This window comes from Salvelinus fontinalis, chromosome 20 (assembly GCF_029448725.1).
Source record: "Salvelinus fontinalis isolate EN_2023a chromosome 20, ASM2944872v1, whole genome shotgun sequence".
Classification (NCBI taxonomy): Eukaryota; Metazoa; Chordata; class Actinopteri; order Salmoniformes; family Salmonidae; genus Salvelinus; species Salvelinus fontinalis.
In genome coordinates, this window is record NC_074684.1 from 4988761 (window position 1) to 5012385 (window position 23625).

Consider the following 23625-nt stretch of genomic DNA (forward strand, 5'->3'; position numbering starts at 1 on the left):
AAGCCTAAATAAGTTAAAGAGTAAAATGTTGCTTAAAAAGTCACGTAATCATATGGAATTGTTTTTAGGTGGTCATACCATGGATAAATTAGCTACCTGATTTTGAATATTAGGACCCTTGTAGGTATCAAAAAACATATTGGATTAAATGTTGAATTCGGCCATTACTACTATAGCCCATAGAAACATATTGTCATACGTTCATAAATGTCAAAACAGACAGTCAAAAAATAATATCTAGTAGATATTAGAAAGTTTAGGAAATATTTTAGTTTTTTGGACACATATTTAGCCCCCTTGTTTAGGGGGGAACAAAACTACCTCCATACTTCCATTCATTTTTTAAACCGGTACCGGTTACCTTCAGATGAGTCCCGTGACACTTGTGGAGGTAGTAGAGCGAAACGGAGAATCTCCCCTTTCCATAGCGGGGTCATATTAGTTTGTAGCCCAAACGGTTCGGACACTACCGATAGAAGTTGGCACATCAGCGGTACCGAGTCCCATGGGGTTTGTGGGGGGTCGTGCGCAAAACGGAAAACACCATCCTGTTCGTGAGAGTCTCATCTTTCCATAGAGTGATTGACACGCTACAAACGTTTTTGTGAGAAGACCAATTTTTGGGATGTCTCATAGTCTGACAAACACGGCTGTAGCTCACCGACCTTCCACCGCAGATGCTGAAGGCTGACATGCGTTGGATTGAGACGGTGGTCATATCTCTAGCTTAAATTGACAGATTTTGATGAGGATTTTTTTATTATGTTACTTAGATTGTTGCACGGGGGAGTCATTAGACTCTTACTAACATGATTTTTGAATGACTACCTCATCTCTCTACACCACCAATACAGAAAATTGTTAGGTCCCTCAGTAGAGCAGTGAAGGTCAAACACAGATTCAACCACAAAGAGCAGGTAGATGGGTAAAAAATAACAATAGTCACTACAAAGATACAAATGTCTTTCATAACTCAGTTGCCGGAGAGGGATTGGTGACTTTGGTGACTTTGAAACAGTTACAGAGTTTAATGGCTGTGATTGGAGAAAACTGAGGATGGATCAACAACATTGCAGTTACCCCACAACACTAACCCAATTGATAGAGTGAAATGAAAGAACCCTGTATAGATAAAAAATATAAAAAAACATGCATCCTGTTTGCAACAAGTAATACTGCAAAATATATGGCAAAGCAATTCACTTTTTGTCCTGAATACAAAGTGTTACATTTGGGGCAAATCCAATACAACACATTACTGAGTACCAAGTGGTGGCTGCATCATGTTATCGGTATGCTTGTAATCGTTAAGGACTGGGGAGTGTTTCAGGATAAAAATGTAACGTATTGGAGCTAAGTCGGCGGTGCTGAAGACAGTGAATGTTCCTGAGTGGCTGAGTTACAGTTTTGACTTAACGAACCAGTTAAAAGTTTGAACACACCTGCTTATTCAATGGTTTTTCTTCATTTTTTAAAAATGTTCTACATTGTAGAACAATAGTGAAGACATCCAAACAATGAAATAACCAAAGAAGTGTTAAACAAATCAAAATATATTTGATATTTTAGATTCTTCAAAGTAGCCACCCTATGCCTTGATGACAGCTTTGCAAACTCTTGGCATTCTCTCAACCAGCTTCACCTGGAATGCTTTTCAAACAGTCTTGAAGGATTTCCCATATATGCTGAGCACTTGTTGGTGGCTTTTCCTTCACTCCGCAGTGCAACACATCCCAAAGCATCTAAAATTAGTTGAAGTTGGGTGATTGTGGAAGCCAGGTCATCTGATGCAGCACTCCACATTACTCTCCTTCTTGGACAAATAGCCCTTACACAGCCTGGAGGTGTGTTGGGTCATTGTCCTGTTGAAAAACAAATGATAGTCCCACTAAGTGCAAACCAGATGGGATGGCATATCGCTGCTGAATGCTGTGGTAACCATGCTGGTTAAGTGTGCCTTAAATTCTAAATAAATCACAGACAGTGTCAACATGCTTCAACGTGGGGGCCACACATGCGGAGAGCATCCGTTCACCTACTCTGTGTCTCACAAACCAAAGGACAGGACATATTTCCACCATTCTAATGTCCATTGCTCATTTCTTGGCCCAAGCAAGTCCCTTCTTTTTATTTGTGTCCTTTAGTAGTGGTTTGTTTGCAGAAATTCGACCATGAAGGCCTGATTCATGCAGTCTTCTCTGAACAGTTGATGTTGAGATGTTTCTGTTACTTGAACTCTGTGAAGCATATATTTGGACTGCAATGTCTGAGGCTGGTAACTCTAATGAACTTTTGCTTTGCAACAGAGGTAACTCTGGGTTTTCCTTTCCTGTGGCGGTCCTCATGAGAGCCAGTTTCATCATAGCACTTGATTGTTTTTGCGACTGCACTTGATGACACTTTCAAAGATCTTGAAATTGTCCAGATTGACCTACCTTCATGTCTTAAAGTAATGATGGACTGTCATTTCTCTTTGCTTATTTGAGCTGTTCTTGCCATAATATGGATTTGCTTTTTACCAAATAGAGCTATCGTCTGTATACCACCCCTACCTTGTCACAACACAACTGATTGGCTTAAACACATTAAGAAGGAAAGAAATTCCACAAATTAATTTTTAACAAGGCACACCTGTTAATTGAAATGCATTCCAGGTGACTACTTCATGCATGGTTGAGAGAATGTCAAGAGTGTGCAAAGCTGTCATCAAGGCAAAGGGTGACTACTTTGAAGAATCTCAAATATAAAATATGACACATTTTTTGGTTACTACATGATTCCATATGTGTTATTTCATAGTTTTGATGTCTTCACTATTATTCTACAATGTAGAAAATTGTACAAACATTTCAGAAAATGCCTTGAATGAGTAGATGAGTCAAACTTTTGACTGGTACTGTAAATCTATTTGAAAATATATGGCAAGACCTGAAAATGGTTGTCCAGCAATGATCAACAACCAATTTGACAGAGCTTGATGAATTTGGGAAAGAATAATGGGCAAACGGTGTGGAAAGCTCTTAGAGATTAACTCAGAAAAAGTCACAGCTGTAATCAATGCCAAAAGTGCTTCTACCAGGTATTGACTGTGAATACTTATATAAATGAGATATTTCTATTTTTAAATATTCAATCAATTTGACACAATTTCAAAAATCATGTTTTCAATTTGTCATTATGGGTATTGTGTGTAGATGTGTGACAAAAAAAATATTTAATCCATTTTGATTTCAGGCTGTAACATAACAAAATGTGGAATAAGTCAAGGGGTTTGAATACTTTCTGAAGGAACTATAGCCAATTTTGACTTTCGAGAGGAAATCCTTCACCTCTGCCTCCAGGACAAGAATCATCCCAATAAAAGTTAAACTGCTAATACGTGGAAGCTATAGTGACACCTGGACGCATATGCAGCGAGATTGACAGAAACTTTATGAGAAAGTGAACCATTTCCTCCTTGCCCCTTCTCCCTGCGAGGTTGGAGTTGAAAGCCGGGCCATCATGAAGTTGCTACTGGCGCCAATTAGAATACCCTTTTGGCACTGTGACGTCCCATTATCAATTAAAGCAGTTTTTTCTTTATATTTTTTGGTGTGGTGATTGATACTAATCATATGGCTTATGATCTCATATTCGTCATCTTATTTTAATTGTAGAGCAAAGCTACTTCAGTGTGCGCCAATGAGGTAAGCGCATATTCCATGACTCCTGCGCTCAAAAGGCTACATCACATTTTCCTTCCAGACCAGAAACGATGAAAGACCTAGTTGCACGGCCCAAATTCATTATTATTGCTCACTTTGACTGGTATGTTCATTCCCCATCTGCAAACTGTTAAGCATTTTTCTTTTCATAATTTGTCGCCAAAATAATATACTTTCCCTCATATTTTGCATAGTTTGTTTTTGCCACACAAACCAGAAGATCTGCTAAAATGAATCTCTCTCGCAAACACTTTTTCCTGCAATGCAACGTGGTAATTATGATATATGTCCCAGCAGCAGCTCAATTAGAAGCTATTGGTCTCTTGACATGATATAAAACAAACAAAGAAAAACAATTGCGGATTGGGAACTGGATATATTATATTTATGGGGTAAATAATTCATTGATTATCGATTAGGCTATTAGCCCAGTTCCACATATCCCAGACATAAATCAATCAATAAAGTGCTACCCCACTAGTGAAAAACGGAAACCATGCATCTGCTCTGAAAATATAAATTAAAAGGCTGATTTTACCTGTTAATCCAATACTTGATGCACAGAAGGTGACGAAAAGCACTAAGAGAGTCCGTGCTGCGGTGGATGCCATAGTGAGTATAGTGCGCCAGTCTCGCAGTGCTGCGCAACAGAGGGAAAGGGGAGGGAGAGAGAAGTCTGGCTGGACTGGGAGCACCTTCAGCGGGGAAGGAAATAACCGGATGCATCTGGTTTTCAGGGGAAACCATAGAGTAAGATAGAGTACTCATCTTTGTATCTGTGCCATTATAGCGTCTGTGACAGTATGGGCAGTGCCGTTGAGGCAATCTTCATTTTGAAATAGCACATTTTCTTCTTCACGATTGGTTGATCCCTCCTGATGAACCCGTTGGACATGACTCCAACAGGGTCACCAAATGCAGTTGGAAGTACTACATTAAAATGGCGGAAGTCTCTAATGGCGCTGCCAATGTTAATACAGCCTTTTGGCCACTAGATGCCGCTATCATTCTCTATAGAGGAAATGGAAGTGAGCCTGTGACATGACTTCCGCTTTTGGATATTAACCAGTATTCCCAGAGATACTTCAGAGGAGATAAGAATCTCAGTGGCCAATGAATGGGGAAACGTATAACGCCCCACCCAGCAGCCTGTCGACCAATCGCATTCACATTGTTAGGCTGCGTCACGCCGTTGCTAAGCTAATCATCAAACAATCCCTTCCAAAAGTCAGGATAAGAGTCGAGAAACCTGCCTATTTTCCTCAAAAGTACTTAATTTCGCACGCTTCTTGTTCACGTAAATCATGCTCATGTTGGGTTTTTCTGCTAGTGCACAAATGACTGCCATTGACTCCTTGAATGAGAGATCTCCTTGTCGGAGTGTATCCAGAATGCACCACGTGGCCCATTGACAACGTACAGGCAATGCACGCAGTGGGCATTAATATGATTCCAATGGAGTTTCCCATCTCCTCAAAAGTGTCTCTGGTATTTCTGAGTTAACGAGGCGATACATCGTCTTAACTCCTTCTCCACATTTACTGGATTGGTTGAACAGTGCAGAAAATAACCTCCCCCCGACAGTTAAAGAAGGAAATGCCCCTCAGATGTTTCTTTTACGCCTGATACGTTAGGTTAAATGAGAGCGGTGGGACAGACAGATCATTGGCGCTCTGTTCCCCCTACTGTACGTCTGTCTTCCACTTTCGCACCGCGATGGAGGAATGGGACTAACCCCAAATTATTCCAGAGCTAGAGTCTATAGCAAGGGAAATTAGGCCTAAATCAGTTTTCAAAACTGTATCCTACCATTTGGCAGACATAAAATTGTCAAAAGCTGTGTGATTCTATGTCTAAATTCTCAGTCAACCTGTCTTTTTGAAGTAATAAAATATGTGCATGTAATAGAGTAGGAACCAACGTTTTTTTTATAGTTTTTTCCACGAGACAATTATTATTGGGGAACATGTAGAATGTATAAAATCAAACATTATATATAGGGCTATACTTGCACCCCCTTATGATTTACATTTGGTTGAGTTGTCAACTAACGTGAGTTCAACGTGAAATCAACAACAAAAAATTCACCATGTCATTGGATTTAGGTGAAAAAAATTATAAAATTCTCTTACGTTGATTACTTTTTCAAATCCAATCAGTTTCCCACATTGATTCAATGTCATCACATTGACTTTTTTGGTTGAAATAATGTGGAAACATTGATTCAACCAGTTTTTGCCCGGTGGGTTGCTATCGTTCAGATGACTGCTTTGTCCGGAAGGTTTGCGCCTTGCCTCCAATAACCACAGCCTGAAAGGGCAATTCCGCTACTTTTCAACCTCACAGTCATTATCTCCATCACCAAACCTGTGTCTACATATGTTAAAACAGCGTGTTTCTATGATCTGCTGTTCAAAATGTATGACAAAAGGTTTTTAAAAACTGCTTCTCTGTGATATCACAGGGTAGGATTAAAAGTAAGAACAATTTGGATTTTCAAAACCTGCCTAGCCAGAGGGAGGGTATTTTCTTACTCCCCACATCACCGCGCATCTCATAGTGTTTAAAAATCACTGTTTACATTTTTATTTTTAAATCAACTTTTGATGATGTCTTCGGGTTGAACTTTTTAACTTTATATACATCCATATCTTTTTTTCTCATCTGTAGACACTGCTATTGTGCTGGATATTTAAAAAAAAATGAGGTTGCAAAATGGTGGTTACTGCAAGGAGAATCTAAGCCTTGGTAAAAGGAAAAGTCATTGGCGATTTTACAAACATTCACATTAGTTCCCCGTGTCCTGTGAGGGTGGAGATGAGAATGCTTGCCCTCCGAAACAGCGTAGAGGTAATAAATAAATCTCTTCAAAGTAGTATAGACTGGCCTATCTCGTAACATCTGCCGTTTGACTTCTGGGCCCACATGGCTATGCTTGGGTTTTTGGTTCTCAGTTGAAATGGTTTTATTGTTCCCTCGGTGAAGGACATGTTACGTTCTCCAGAAGGCCAGAAGAAGTTATGCAAGACACAGTCATATGTCTTGTTGACCTCAAGATGGCCTGCCATACTACCATCTGGGCCAATCGTCTTGCTCAGGAGTGAAGCGAGAACAACATTTCCTCATTAGAACACCATCTCTGTCAAAGTCACCCACCAGATCTTCATCAAACTCCTCATATGGACGTACACTACATGACCAAAAGTATGCAGTCACCTGCTCATCAAACATCTCTTTCCAAAATCATGGGCATTGATATGGTGTCGGTCCCCTTTTTGCTTCTATAACAGCCTCCACTCTTCTGGGAAGGCGTTCCACTAGATGTCGGAACATTACTGCACAGACTTAATTCCATTCAGCCACAACAGAATTAGTGAAGTCGGGCACTGATGTTAGGCGATTAGGCCTGGCTCACAGTCGCCGTAGTGAGGTCAGGGCTCTGTGCAGGCCCATCAAGTTCTTCCACATGGATCTCGACTAACCATTTCTGTATGGACCTTGCCTTGTGCACGGGGGCATTGTCATGTTGAAACAGGAAAGGGCCTTCCCTAAACTGCTGCCACAAAGTTGGAAGCACAAAATAGTCTAGAATGTTGTTGTATGCTGTAGTGTTTCCCTTCACTGGAAGTAAGAGGCCTAACCCAAAGCACGAAAAACAGCCCCAGATCATTATGCATTGGGGCAAGTAGCGTTCTCCTGGCATCCATCAAACCCAGATTCGTCCATCGGACTTCCAGATGGTGAAGCCTGATTCATCACTCCAGAGAACGCGTTTCCGCTGCTCCAGAGTCTAATGGCGGTGAGCTTTACACGACTCGAGCCGACGCTTGGCATTGCACATGGTGATCTTAGGCATGTGTGCGGCTGTTCGGCCATGGAATCCCATTTCATGAAGCTCCCGATGAACAGTTCTTGTGCTGACGTTGCTTCCAGAGGCAATTTGAAACTCGGAAGTGAGTGTTGAAACCAAGGCGCTTCAGCACTCTGTGGTGCCGTTCTGTGAGCTTGGTTGGCCTACCACTTCTTGGCTGAGCCGTTGTTGCTCCTAAATGTTTCTACCTCACAATAATAGCACTTACAGTTGACCGGGGCAGCTCTAGCAAGGCAGAAATTTGATGAACTGACTTGTTGGAAAGGTGGCATCATATGACGGTGCCACGTTGAAAGTCTATGAGCTCTTCAGTAAGGCCATTCTACTGCCAATGTTTGTCTATGGAGATTGCATGGCCGTGGTCTCGATTTTATACACCTGTCAGTAACAGATGTGGCTGAAATAGCCAAATACACAAATTTGATGGGTTGTCCGCATACTTTTGGGCAGCAGTGGCTTCTTCTGTGGTGTCCTCCCATGAACACCATTTTTTTTTAAAGTATTATTTTACTTTATTTAACTAGGCAAGTCAGTTACGAACAACTTCTTATTTACAATGACGGCCTAGGAACAGTTGGTTAACTGCCTTGTTCAGGGGCAGAACGACAGATTTTTACCTTGTCAGCTTGGGGATTCGTGTATCCCAGCAAAAAGAGGGGAGAGGGAAACATTTTTACTCTGTTCAGCAATCAGCTACGTCCTAGACATCGAAATGTCAACTATAGGAACCTTTTCTTCCTTCAGAGGTCCTACAAAGTAGCTCACCTTTGGGGTTTTCAAATAGGGGTCAATTCAGGAGGTTTACTGAAACCAGGATCACCCATAAACGTCTCAGACAGATCAGCCATGGTGGGATTGCTGACATCCTCCTCAGCACTAGACTTGCTCCCGGCGACTTTCTTAGACATACAGTGGGAAGAAAAAGTAAGCGAAACCCTTTAGAATTACCTGGATTTCTGCATAAATTCCTCACTGAAATGTATAGACAATTTGTCTTACCATGGACTTTCCTTTGGAGATACTTTTGTAACCTTTTCCAGCTTCATGCAAGGCAACAATTCTTAATCTTAGGTCTTCTGTGATCTCTTTTGTTTGAGGCATGGTTCACATCAGGCAATGCTTCTTGTGAATAAAAAACTCACATTTTGTCAGTGTTTTTTATAGGGCAGGGCAGCTCTAACCAAAATCTCCAATCTTGTCTCATTGATTCGACTCCGGGTTAGGTGACTCTTGACTTCAAGTAGCTTTTGGAGAAGTCATTAGCCAAGGGGTTCACATACTATTTCCAACCTACACTGAGAATCTTTAAATGATGTATTCAATATAGACAAGAAAAATACAATAATTTGTGTGTTATTAGTTTATGCACACTGAGTTTGTCTATTGTTGTGACTATGCAGAAATCCAGGTAATTCCAAAGGGTTCGCATACTTTTTCTTGCCACTGTAGAACATATATTGGCACACGCTGGGAACACGCAGGTTCCTCTACTCTGGGTTCCTTACAAACGACAGGATTTGGCACAACCTTCCCTCTAGCCAAATTGTTTCCCCAAATGAATTAGACCCCCTTCGCCGGTAGGCTAGGCCTCACTCCAACAACAACGGAACCAGAAATAAGATCAGACTTGAGTTCCAATTATACAAAGGAAATTCCATGCAGCCCATCTCCACCCTAACCATTTGCTGAAGTGTCAGAAAAAGTCCAAACACCCTCCAAAATCAAGGATGGGCTGCCCCAGTATCTCACAGTATCTTCACCGGCTCCTTAACAGCATTACCACTCTGCAGAGACACAAATCTGTCTGAAACAAAGGGTTCGTACACATCTGATCCAAAATCTTGTTTATGAGATACACCAGTCCCAACCAGAGACTTAATTGGCTGAAACCTCACAGGCACGGTAGAGGGTGACATCTCTGGATTGCTTTTTGCGTAGGGATAACTACTGGGTGCTTTGTTTGTGACGGTAGTTTTATGGAACAACACAAGCTCATCTGCAAGAACTGCTGCTTTCTCAAGAGTGAGATCTTTGTGCTCGTAAATGCAGGTGGCAACCATTTCATTAAGGCAATTCTTGAACTGCTCGAGAAGTGTGAGTCTCTTTAAATCCTCAAGGTTCTTGACCTTTTAAGAACCACACCACTGATCAAAAAGACATGCTTGTTCCCTTACGAACTCAACATGGCTTTGTGATTCTGTATTTTGTCATTTACGGAACTGTTGTCTGTATGCCTCTGGGATCAACTCATAAGCCTGAAGGATAGCAGCTTTAACAGTGTCATAATCTGAACTCTGGTCAAGTAATAAAGCGAAGTACACTTTCTGAGCTTTTCCCACAAGAACACTTTGAAGGAGCCATGACCAAATATCTTGCAGACATTTTGGGAAAGTGGCAATCCGCTTAAACAGATAAAAATATACATCCACCTCCTAGACCAAGATCCAACATATATACATTGGCTGTTTCGACCAAGATCAAACCCTGTTGAGGGTATAGGATGGCCTGACTGGTTTCAAAGTACTTTCAGATCTATCTCCCTTTGTTGCGCGTTAGAGAATAATTTTAGAGAATTTGACAGTATGTACAACCGGCCTCACAACCACAACCACAGACCACGTGTAACCATGCCAGCCCAGGACCTCCACATCTGGCTTTGTCACCGGTGGGATCGTCAGAAACCAGCAACCCAGACAGCTAATGAAACTAAAGAGTATTTATGTCTGTAATAAAGCCTTTTTGAGGGGAAAAACTCATTCTGAACTCATTCTGATTGGCTGGGACTGGCTCCCAAGTTGGTGGGCTTATGCTCTCCGTGGCCCACACATGCCCAGTCATGTAAAATCCATAGATTAGGGCCTAATGAATTCACTTCATTTGACTGATTTCCTTATATGAACTGGTACTCAGTTGTCACGCCCTGACCATAGTAAGCTGTTTTTTCTCTGTGTTGGTTGGGGGGTGATAGTGACTTGGGTGGGTCATCTAGGTGTTTTTGTATTTCTATGGTGGCCTGATATGGTTCCCAATCAGAGGCAGCTGTTTATCGATCTCTGATTGGGGATCATATTTAGGTAGCCATTTCCCCATTGGTATTTGTGGGATCTTGTCTACATTTAGTTGCCTGAGTGCACAACAGTAGCGGCACGTTTCGGTTGGGTGGTTGGTTGGTCGGTCGGTCGGTCGGTTGTTTTGTTCAGTGAGTTTCGGTATATTAAAATTATGTGGAACTCTACGCACGCTGCGCCTTGGTCTACTCATTACGACGAGCGTGACGTTAGTAAAATCTTGCATGTTGCGTTTATATTTTGTTCAGTATATCAGTATCTGAGCTATATGGGGCGCAGATAGCCTAGTGGTTAGAGCGACTAGTAACTGAAAGGTTGCAAGATCGAATCCCCAGGCGGACAAGGTAAAATTCTGTTGTTCTGCCCCTGAAAAAGGCAGTTAACACACTGTTCATACGCCGTCACTGAAAATAAGAATTTGTTCTTTACTGACTTGCCTAGTTAAATAAATATAAATATATACCATACAGGGCCAGCCCTAGCACATGTTAGTGCACATTTAAAGTTAAATTCCTGCAATTGTATATATTTTGCCATGAGGCGTAGAGAAAATGTTGCTATTTTAAAGCAAGTTCTCTGCAATTCTACGCATTTTGCCATGGGGTGGAGAGAAAATATTGCAATTATATAATTAATTTCATGCAATTCTACTCATTTTGCCATGGGTTGGAGATAACATTTTATAACAAAATGTCATGCAATTCTACAAATTTTGGAACATTTAGCAGTTTTACAGAACATTCCCTGAAAATATACACATTTTGACATGGGGTGGAGAGACATTTTATTAGTTTTAAAGCTCATTTCCTTCAATTCTACACATTTTGCCATGCCATGTTAATATGATATCTGATTGAGAGTGACTAACAAAAGCAATGGGGGTCTCCTGGAAATCAGGGCCCCTGGGCACGTGCCCTGCGTGCCCATTCGGTAATTCGACCATGATTACTGCAGGTTTAGATCACTGGCTAGACTAACTTACCAAACTAAAAAATGCTAGCTGACATGGGCTAATTGAGTGATCATGTCAGTGACTGACATAACAGAATAAAAAAACAGCTTATGCACAACCAGATTTCGAAATTGCATCTTGTGTATTCTACTATTCCAACTCTCCACAGTAAGTTGAGAACCAGACTGAGAGTTACAATACTGATGGTTTGTTTACTAACTGATGGTTTGTTTACTATTGCAATTATATAATTAATTTCATGCAATTCTACTTATTTTGCCATGGGTTGGAGATAACATTTTATAACAAAATGTCATGCAATCTGCCAAAGTACGGTATGGTTGTGTATGGTTGTGGCTTGATGGAGTAGGCCTAAAGCGCCGTCTAGTTGTCACGTCAAGGACAACAGTTGTTCAAAACAGTAGTATTTTAGTATCTTACCCCTTTCCTAACCTTAACCTCATTCTCCTAACCTGCCACGTTAATTATCCTAACCTGCTATATTAATTATTCTAACCTGCTATGTAAACAAACCAACAGTAGCACCAACAACAGCCCTGGACACAGACTCCCACACTAGTGTCAGTCTATCTCTGAGCCTAGCCAACACCTCCCTCTGGTGGTCACAGGCTCTACCTGCACTTGAAAAACACATCCCACATTAGTCCAGAGATGTTCGGATTGCCTGATGGGAAGGTCTGGTACCAGCGGACTCATTCTAAGGTAGTCTTCATGGGGGGCAGTTCTCTGTTAGGGGTGGGGGTTGGTGAAATGTTCAGCAACTATGCTAGCAATACTTATTCAGCTTGTACATTTGACATTTTAGTCATTTAGCAGACACTCTTATCCAGAGCAACTTACAGGAACAAATAGGGTTAAGTGCCTTGCTCAAGGGTACATTGGCAGATGTTTCACCTAGTCGGATTGGGGATTCGAACCAGTGACCTTTACGGTTACTGGCCCAACGCTCTTAACTGCTAGGCTACAGTATGTGCATACATTTTGCAAATGTTTAGTGGAGGCTTTCTTAATCAGTTCAGTTATAATTAAATAAGGCTGCATTCCAAATGGTTCCCTATTTGGTGCACTATTTTTGAACATGACCCACAGGGCTGGCCAAAAGAAATCCACTATGTAGGGAATAGGGTGCCATTTGTGGCAGAGAAGAAGTAAGAAGTAAGGCCTTAAAGGCCCAGTGCAGTCAAAAATGTGATGTTCCTGTGTTTTATGTATATTTCCACACTATGTCTCTTAATAAGGTCTGGTCAACCAGAAGGGATAGAGAGTAAAAAATCTCACTCTTGTGTCTGTAATACTATATATTCTCCTCTAAGTGTTGACATTAAGGGACCTATTAAGAAACATAGGAATATCCTCATGGCTGATCCTGTTTGATGATATATTTTCTCTGACCCTCCTCTCTTCTCACACTACAGCGCCAGCAGTGTAAGGGACTTTATCGCTAGGGCTGACACTTATATTCCCCCGAAAAGGAATCATGGATGACTGGACGATTAAATGTGGACGTATTGGTGGCAATCTTTACCTTAGTTATCTCTAGACAGAATGTAGGTAGATCTATAATCTGTATTTAAATTTTTCTCCCCAATTTTGATCTTGTCTCATTGCTGCAACTCTCCAATGGGCTTTGGAGGCGAAGGTCGAGTCATGCGTCCTCCAAAACATGACCCACCTAACCTCGCTTCTTAACCCCCGCCCGGTTAACCCGGCTTGCAAACCATTACAGACTACAAAGGGAAGCACAGCCGAGAGCTGCCCAGTGACACGAGCCTACCAGACGAGCTAAACTACTTCTATGCTCGCTTCGAGGCAATAACACTGAAACATGCATGAGAGCACCAGCTGTTCTGGAAGACTGTGTAATTACGCACTCTGCAGCCTTTAAACAGGTCAACATTCACAATGCCGCAGGGCCAGATGGATTACCAGGACGTGTACTGCGAGCATGTGCTGACCAACTGGCAAGTGTCTTCACTGACATTTTCAACCTCTCCCTATCTGAGTCTGTAATACCAACATGTTTTAAACAGACCACCATAGTGCCTGTGCCCAAGAACACTAAGGTAACCTGCCTAAATGACTACCGACCCGTAGCACTCACGTCTGTAGCCATGAAGTGTTTCGAAAGGCTGGTCATGGCTCACATCAACACCACCACTTCAATTTGCATACCACCCCAACAAATCCACAGATGATGCAATCTCTATTGCACTCCACACTGCCCTTTCCAACCTGTACAAAAGGAACACCTATGTGAGAATGCTATTCATTGGCTACGGCTCAGCGTTCAACACCATAGTGGCCTCAAAGCTCATCGATAAGCTAAGGACCTTGGGACTAAACACCTCCCTCTGCAACTGGATCCTGGACTTCCTGACGGTCCATCCCCAGGTGGTAAGAGTAGGTAACAACACATCCACCACACTGATCCCCAACACAGAGTCCCCTCCTGTACTCCCTGTTCACTCAAGACTGCACGGCCAGGCACGACTCCAACACCATCATTAAGTTTGCCGATGACACAACAGTCTGATCACCAACAATGACGAGACAGCCTATAGGGAGGAGGTCAGAGACCTTGGTGTGCACATCACCAACAAACTAAAATGGGTCCTCAGATCCTCAAAAGGTTCTACAGCTGCACCATCGAAAGCATCCTGACTGGTTGCATCACTGCCTGGTATGGCAGCTGCTTGGCCTCCGACCGCAAGGCACTACAGAGGGTAGTGTGAACTGCCCAGTACATCACTGGGGCCAAGCTTTTTGCCATCCAGGACCTCTGTATCAGGCGGTGTCAGAGGAAGGCCCTAAAAATTGTCAAAGACTCCAGCCACCCTAGTCATGGACTGTTCTTTCTGCTACTGCACGGCAAGCGGTATCGGAGCGCCAAGTCTAGGTCCAAGAGGCTTCTAAACAGCTTCTACCCCCAAGTCATAAGACTCCTGAACACCTAATCAAATGGCTACCCAGACTATTTGCATTGACCCCCCCCCCCCCCTCTTTTACACCACTGCTACTCTCTGTTGTTATCATCTATGCATAGCCACTTTAATAACTCTACCTACATGTACATATTACCTCAACTAACCGCCCCCGCACATTTACTCTGTACCGGTACCCCCCTGTATATAGTCTCTCTATTGTTATCTTACTGCTGCTCTTTAATTACTTGTTACTTTCATTTCCTATTCTATCTGTATTTTTTTTCAACCGCATTGTTGGTTAGGGGCTTGTGAAGTAAGCATTTCACTGTAAGGTCTACACCTGTTGTGTTCGGCGCATGTGACTAATACAATTTGATTTAACCCGGAAGCGCACCAATGTGTCGGAGGAAATACCGTTAAACTGACAACCAAGGTCAGCCTGCAGGCGCCCCAGCCCGCCACAAGGAGTTGCTAGTGCGCAATGAGCCAAGTAAAGCCTCCCCGGCCAAACCCTCCCCTAACGACACTAGGCCAATTGTGCGCCACCCTATGGGACTCCCGATCACGGTTGTGATCCATTCCGGTATCAAACCCGGGTCTGTAGTGACGCCTCTAGCACTGCGATGCAGTGCCTTAGATGGCTGCATCCCTTGAGAGGCCCCCGGATCTATTATCTTAACTCTCCACCCATCAGGTATAAACGAAGAATTGGTATTGAATTGTTTTCTGTAAATTGCGTATTGCTTCTTTAGATGCTATCCCTCAATGCCTATCGTTTCTAGCGCCATAGCTCCTACTTCTGGATTCTGGTCTTGTTGACCCACTACTTTCGTGTGTTCTTTATTCTGATTAAATATGTAACAAAATAATTGATGATGTTTCTCTGTCCGCTGATGTATATAATATGTACAGTACAAGTCAAAAGTTTTGACGCATCTACTCATTCAAGTTTTTTGTAATACATTTTATACATTGTAGAATATTAGTGAAGACATCAAAACTATGAAATAACACATATGGAATCATGTAGTAACCAAAAAAGTGTTAAACAAATCAAAACATATTTGATTCTTCAGTAGCCACCCTCTGCCTTGATGACAGCTTTGCACACTCTTGACATTTTCTTTCTTGATCATGTGACGTATGTAATTATCCTTCAAATATAAGCCAGGTGTGTGTGCCTTCCTATTACACTGATGATGGCGTGATTTCAGCCGAAACGTTTGTATTTTGTATTTCACCTTTTTGTACTGTGCACTCATTTGGCATCATGATGACCAAATAAATATTTTTTCTTTTTGCATTTACTCCTTTAGCATTTTTTAAATTTTTTGTACGGGTTTCCATCTTCCAAGTATTTTTTTCTAAGACTGCCGGAAATGTCAGCCTGTTTTGGTAGGAGGGAGTTCTGGCCTTCCATAGTGACACGACCATGCGGTAAATTAGTTAATAAACCAAAAAGAAAGAGAGTTCCTAACCTCTCTGCCAATAACAGCTAATTTTATGTTTTCCCCTTCCCACTTAAACCACTCTCAGGCCGTCCTAAGCAACATTCTTGCTTGAGAAATTGTTATTTGCAATGAAGCAATTTCTTTGAAAACTTTTGGACCATTTTAATTGAAAACAATCTGACCAAATAATTGTTACCCAGAAATGATTTGATATTGAGATAAAAACGGCTGCATTGGACCTTTAAACAAAGTCAGTGATGACTAGTCAATACAGCAATTTTTCTAGTGTGAACCAACAACTTAAAGAACTTACCTTGACATCAAAGTTTTCACAAAATCAATATGGGGAGAAGTATTATTCTCTCTCTAGTCTGTCCCCCAGGGCCTAGGTTGTTATTGAATTGCAGTTGAGTTTTATATCTTAATTTTCAAAAATCACATTTTTATAGCTTTAGTGCTATATAAACTCATCCCCTGTGCTGTCTCAACAATCTCACTCTTTACCTAGGGCCTATTACTCTGCCCCTCACACACACACACACACACACACACACACACACACACACACACACACACACACACACACACACACACACACACACACACACACACACACACACACACACACACACACACACACACACACACACACACACAAAGCAACCTTTTAAATCCGGAGTCAGCATAAAAAGCTTTATAACACCGGCCTCAACATTTTTTTAATATGCCACCTAAGTAGCTATGAAAGTATTGGCATCAATTATATCTCTCTTTCAATACTTCTGATCTGAGGTCTCTCTCTCTCTCTCACACACACACACACACACACACACACACACACACACACACACACACACACACACACACACACACACACACACACACACACACACACACACACACACACACACACACACACACACACACACACACACACACACACACACACACACACACACACACACACACACCTGCGCTTCAGATAGAGTTTCACAACTGGTGATCTAGAAGGTTCCCTGTCCTGTTAGATGTAAGGCCCTAAAAGTATTTATGTCAGGTCTAGCTTTATGCTGTATCATGGTACTGAATGTTTAATGTCTGTCTTTAAACAGGTGTGAAACTAAGAGCTTGTCATTTGAGATGTGTGGTTGTTGGAATTGTGTATCAGGTTCAGATGGAGACAGGCTTATAATGCATTTCAGAAAAAGATAAGAGGAGATGGGTAATAATAATGTGTGCTTTATAATCTTTATGTGTGTATGTATATATATATATGTATTCATCCAGTACAGGGAGGTTTGTTCATTTATTTCTTAACTATCCAGATTTAGATCTTGCATCTGCTCGAATGAGTATTTGTCGCTCTCTTTCACTGGGATGACAAAGTATTTAACAGGCTGTCGTGTTCCTGTCTTGTTCTTGCAGTTCTCACCATGTTTCTGAGAGAGCTGTGAACCAGTTGTGTAAATGATTAGGTCTATGTAAAATTAGCCATCAAATCGGTCTGTTGAATACACCTCAGAGAAAACTCCTGTCCCTGTCTCACCTGTCTGAAGCTCTTGAGCATCTTCTGGTGGTCGAAGTCCACATTGAAGCGAGCCCAGTAGGGCGTTGATGGTCCGGTTGTGGCTCCGAGTCAGCTGGGCTGACACTAGGAGCCCGCTGTTGGAGAAGATGGATGGGAACATCCCACCGTGGCTGTAGTACCTACATACTCAACTGGCTTACTGGGGACTACTCAGAAAGGACCGCAGGTCCACATGTTGACCCCTGGTATCCTATAAACATACATAAGACATGGGTGAATGCATAGAATTGCAGGAAATTAGCTTTAAAAGAGCAACAACAAAAAAATCTGCCCCACTCAAAATGTGTAGAATTACGGGAAATTAGCTTTCAAACTACAATTTTTTTTCTCCAGCAAAAGAGGGGTGTGAACAGTTTGAGGTCACATGGGTTGCGAGGTAGGGGTTTGTTACTACGCTGATAAATTACATTATCCATCCTGACCTTTGCCACATAGGAAATTTGTGTGACCGGACCTTCTCAAATAGCCTATGCCCCGCTGCTGAAGTCCTGAAAGTATTTGATGGTGGCATTCGAGCCTTGTCTCATAGACTAGACATAACATAGTAAAAATAGTAAAAATAAATCCAGGCCTCTAAAATTAGTATGATATGTTATGTTTAGTATGGCTACATAAAACCGACGGTTACTTAAGGCAAAAACAAAAGTAGGGTGGTCGGGGTGAATGGGTGGGCTTATATCCAGAGGTTGCAAGTTTGAATCTCATCGCGGACAACTTTCAATTTGAGCTAATTAGCAACTTTTTAACTACATACTACTTTTTAGCTACCTTGCAACTATTTAGCATGTCAGCTAACCCTAACCTTAACCCTTTAACCTAACTCTTAAACTTAAACTTAAACCTAGCCTTAACCCTAACCCCTTTTCTAGCTAACATTAACCAGCTAGCTAACGTTAGCCACTGAGCCACCAAACTAGAATTGGTAACATATCATACATTTAGCAAATTTGTAACATATTGTACGTTTTGTAAATTCATAACATATCAAAAGAAATGGGTGATGGATATCCACGAATGAATACATACCATAGGAAGGTAACATATCCTACTAAATGGCGTGTCTCTGATTTATATACAGAATAGTACAAAATCTCTGAGACATGGTTGGGCATTCCCAAACATGTCCCCGTATGAGTACATAGTGCTTAGAACACGGTAAAAATGGGTACTTTAAAAAATGTGAAAGAAAGTAAACAACATTTTGTGAATCATGTTTTATCCTAGCCTGCTTGTCTAGACAAACCATTCAATATGGGCCATTTAGCAGGTGCCCGTTGTTGTGCGTGATAAGCATTCCATTCCCTCTGAGCGTCATGTTACTGTTATTATCCCTTGGACCACTCAAGGAGCACGACAAGCAGCTGCCCAGCACCGGACCCAAACACGGACAGAGACTTACCTGACCCACACTTCTGCACTAACACCAGGCGACCAAAGGGCAACAAAGAGTTGCCTAGCAACTACCCTTTTATACAAAGTGATCCTTCTGGTCACAAAATAATAACAAAATTGTAGAAATAGAATGGGATAAAACTGACATACCTGCACTGACATTTTCTAGGGTGGCCTAAAATAGGATATCACACAGTCTTATTAAGACTATTAATAAGACTGAAATTACTATTGAATTAAGATTTAGGAAAATACTATTTAAAAAAATGTTGATCCTCTTGAAATCTAAGCTATATAGAAATCGCAAATGCTCTGGAAATATATGGAATTATGGTAGCCTAAGTGGAATTCTAAAAACTATTGGTCGCTAAATCCAGAGAAATGACGGACCATGTAAAAAACTGAGCGGTTGGCTGTTGTCATGACGTGCCTTTTCTGGGTGTAGATTGTGGCTTCCCCCTCTCTCTCAATTTCTCTCCTAAACTCAGTTTTTTTTGTCTCAGTTTGTAAATTCCTGGCGGAGACTCTCTCCCCCAGTCATGCAGAGAGAGCACAGAGAGAGAACAAAGGACTTCACTTGGGCAAACTCCTAAATCCCCAAAATGGGAGAATTAAACAATATGTCTACTTTTGAGAGTGTGGGAATGGTCCATGAACACTTAAGGGAGAGTTACGCTTCGAACACACCGACTGAGTCATTGCATCACTGCTGCATAACATTTTGCGCAGCTAGGCAATTATACTGATGCAGGTACCTTTTGCAAATGGTCGCATGCGGTTGGACACATGGAGGAGAGAATCATTTTCGCAGTATCCTCAAAACCGTGTCTTTTTGACACAACTGCTGACAGCTACAGGGACATAAACACAAAAAATGCTGCTTGGAGACAAGTGTCCACGATAGTAGGATTGCCAGGTCAGTTTAGTAGTGAGCTTGTGCTAGATGTGGATAGTTAGCGTTAGCTAGCTAGCTAACCTAGACAAATCCCCAGGCGTTCAACTGGGCTGATGGACTCCCGGTAGTTGGTATCCATCCGGGCGATCCTGGCTCCAACCATCTGGAGTAGGTGATCGAACTGGCTTCGGTCCAGACAAAAGTAACATCGGAATTCCTCTCCAAACAGTCGAAGCTCTTGAATTAGACGGTGGAACTCCCCTGCCTGCTTTCGGGACTTTAACCATCTCTGAACCCACACAGACCTGCGCTTTCGGCGGGGCTGGTCCCGGCCCAACAGCGCGATCAAGACCACCTTCCTCAACGTTGGTCTCATTGTTGAAAGAGCCTACTCTGCCTATCTTGACTATTTATTATTGCATTTCGCTCCAAAACTGCATTTTGGAGGGAAATTATATTATAGGCTCTCACAATTAATTTGAGGATGTCATCGAATAAATAATATACTTGGCAAATAAATAAATAAAAAATGTAAAGAAATTATGCAATCAAACTGTTTTTATGTAATCCCACATTTTTACTGAATGTGTGCAAAAAAAAAAATCTACATTCATATTTTGCTACTTTCTGTCAATCAATCAATCAATCAAGTTTATTTTATATAGCCCTTCGTACATCAGCTAATATCTCGAAGTGCTGTACAGAGACCCAGCCTAAAACCCCAAACAGCTAGAATGCAGGTGTAGAAGCATGTCAAGTCCACTCATACAATTTGATCGAACGTATGCACCACACAGAACGCACTGCAACTGCCTCTGCAACGCAATGCTGCAAGGCAAATGCAGCGTTCCATTGGAAATGAATGTATTTCTGGTGTATCGAAACGCAATGACGCAGTCGGTGTGTTCGAAGCGTCAGGTTAAGTGTGTTTCATTTGGTGATCTCATGAAAGACAGGAAACACACATAACGGTTTCTCTTAAAGTGTACATTTCCCAACTGTCAGGTTTGCATCTAAATATTGTGAAACGTATGTGATTAAACATGAAACTATTTGTGAAAATATATAATGTGATGTTAAGCTTCTAAATGAGAGTACGGATTTTTCATATAAAGATTAACTAGTCAGTGGCCACGCCCACGTGAGCATAGACATTACGTCGGCGTCATGGAACCGTCCCTTTTTTAATGAAATGCATAGAACCCACTCCTGATGAAATTAAATTCAGACAAAGCAAAGTCCAGCGTGAGCTGTGGTGGCGAGTAGTTAAGACCAAGCAAACCCCAGTGTGAGCTGTGGTGGCAAATAGTTAAGACTAAGCAAACCCCAGCGTGAGCTGAGGCTGCAAATGATTGAATTTCTGAGACCAAAACATGCTGGGTGATGCTGGTGTGTGAAGTGCTTGAAACTACAACTCCACCAAAGGACAAGATTATTCCACGTGGAGCATTGGCTACACAGCTGGAAATGTTTAAACTCTAAGACTATCGATCCCTACAGAATAAGAGCAAATCTTAGACACAAATTAGTCTGCAGCAAGAAATTACGTAAACCAAGGATGAGAATACAGACAACCGCTGAAACATCTATTCTATGAGAACATTTCTGAATGGTACTCTGAAGTGTACTCTGAAGTAGCCATTCTAACCATGAAATACTTTGATCTTCGAGGAAACGCCACCAGAGAGACTCTGATGAACTCTCCAGCAGATGGACCGGATTTCAACAGAGAAGATAACAATGACATACGGGCTTAAGTATATACTTGCAATTATTTTCGAATGAGCGGACGTTCAATGCGAAGGATTAGCATTTCAATGTATATAATTATAGACTGTGTGTATTGAATCCATTTTGTCTTTCCCCCTCTTTCTCAGTCCCACCCCCTTCCCTTTGTCTACCAAGCCGTTATATCGGCTTAGCCCACTAGGGACTTTTCTATCATTGTTAGTAACCAACATCTACAGTTTGTTTTATGTATTTCTGTGATTATTTAGTTAGTAAATAAATAATTGAGCCAATTGGTGTATGGATGATTCATAGTAGAGGCTGGGTTCGTGCAAATAACCAACAATTTATGACATTCAGATGAGACTGATGAAGATAATAATAATAATTCACTAATAGAAGACTCATTTATCAGATATTAAAATATCTGAAGAGTTATTTTATGACAATTATACTTTTGTAATCTGAACATTTTCCGTGGTGCCCCGACTTCCTAGTTAATTATATTTACATGATTAGTTTAATCACGTAATAATAATTACAGAGAATTGATTTGATAAAATAACAGTCTTCACCTTTAATGATACTAAAGACACGACACTGTGAATGCCCTCACCCGCTATATACTTATAACTAACTGATTGGTTTGGTTCTGCCCGCTATAGTGCTGTCCGGTTAAAACATGATGTTGATGCCCATCACTGTACTCTTGATCACCACCACGCTCACACACACGCAGGCACAGCTGTTTCCATTTGAGGATGTTTATATGTGTTGGTAATCCGAATGACTTGGAATCACACAACATTCAGACATTCGTGTTACTTTGGTCAATAAAAAGTCCTCAGAAATGTGTGTCTTCTCTGTTCGGACGACGATAGCACTCTGACTTGAGTGGGCTATGATGGGTGAGGGGTAACTGAGGTAGGCTGAGCAGCCAAACTAACGGGACTTAACCTGTCTAGGCTGAGGGTGCCGCTAGCGGCACTCCCCCCCCACCCCCACTGAAAAGGCAGAGCCGCGAAATTCATTTTTTTTTTTTTTTTTTAAATATTTAACTTTCACACATTAAAGTCCAATACAGCTAATGAAAGACACAGATCTTGTGAATCCAGCCAACATGTCCGATTTTTAAAATGTTTTACAGGGAAGACACAATATGTAAAGATGTAAATCTATTACCTAAAAACACATTAGCATAATCCACCATCTTTTATTTGTCCACCAACACCAGTAGCTATCACCAATTCGGCTAAACTAAGATATTTATAGCCCCTAACCAAGAAAAAAACTCATCAGATGACAGTCTGATAACATATTTATGGTATGGGATAGGTTTTGTTAGAAAAATGTGCATATTTCAGGTAGATGGCATAGGTTACACTTGCACCCACCGTCACAAATGGACTAGAATAACTACATAGAGCAACGTGTTTACCTACTTACTAATCATCAAACATTTCGTAAAAATACACAGCATACACTAATCGAAAGACACAGATCCTGTGAATACAGACAATATTTCAGATTTTCTAAGTGTCTTACAGCGAAAACACAATAAATCGTTATATTAGCATAGCACATAGCACATAGCAGCCCAGCATTGATTCTAGCCAAAGTGAGCGATAACGTCAACATCGCCAAAATATATGAATTTTTTCACTAACCTTCTCAGAATTCTTCAGATGACACTCCTGTAACATCATATTACACAATCCATATAGAGTTTGATCGAAAATGTTTATATTTAGCCACCAAAATCATGGTTAGACAATGTGAAATGTAGCCCAGCTGGTGAGAAAATGTCCGTGCGCCATATTAGACAGTGATCTACTCTTATACATAAATACTCATAAACGTGACTAAAAAATATAGGGTGGACAGGGATTGATAGACAATTTAATTCTTAATACAATCGCGGAATTACATTTTTTAAATTATCCTTACTTTTCAATACAGTTTGCGCCAAGCGAAGCTACGTCAAAAAACATGGCGTCCTAAGCCACTAACATTTTTTGACAGAAACACGAT

At 41.3% G+C, this 23625-nt stretch overlaps 1 protein-coding gene across 1 annotated transcript in view; it reads right to left on the reverse strand.

The window, feature by feature from the left end:
- Nucleotides 1–4394, reverse strand: part of LOC129817174 (fibronectin type III domain-containing protein 1-like) — a 90730-nt gene extending 86336 nt beyond the window's left edge. Inside the window, exon 1 of the mRNA XM_055872156.1 lies at nt 4243–4394. Within this exon, the coding sequence (XP_055728131.1) occupies nt 4243–4315 (73 nt within the window). The 5' untranslated portion in view covers nt 4316–4394. The remainder of the gene's footprint in view (nt 1–4242) is intronic.
- Nucleotides 4395–23625: the final 19231 nt, after the last annotated feature.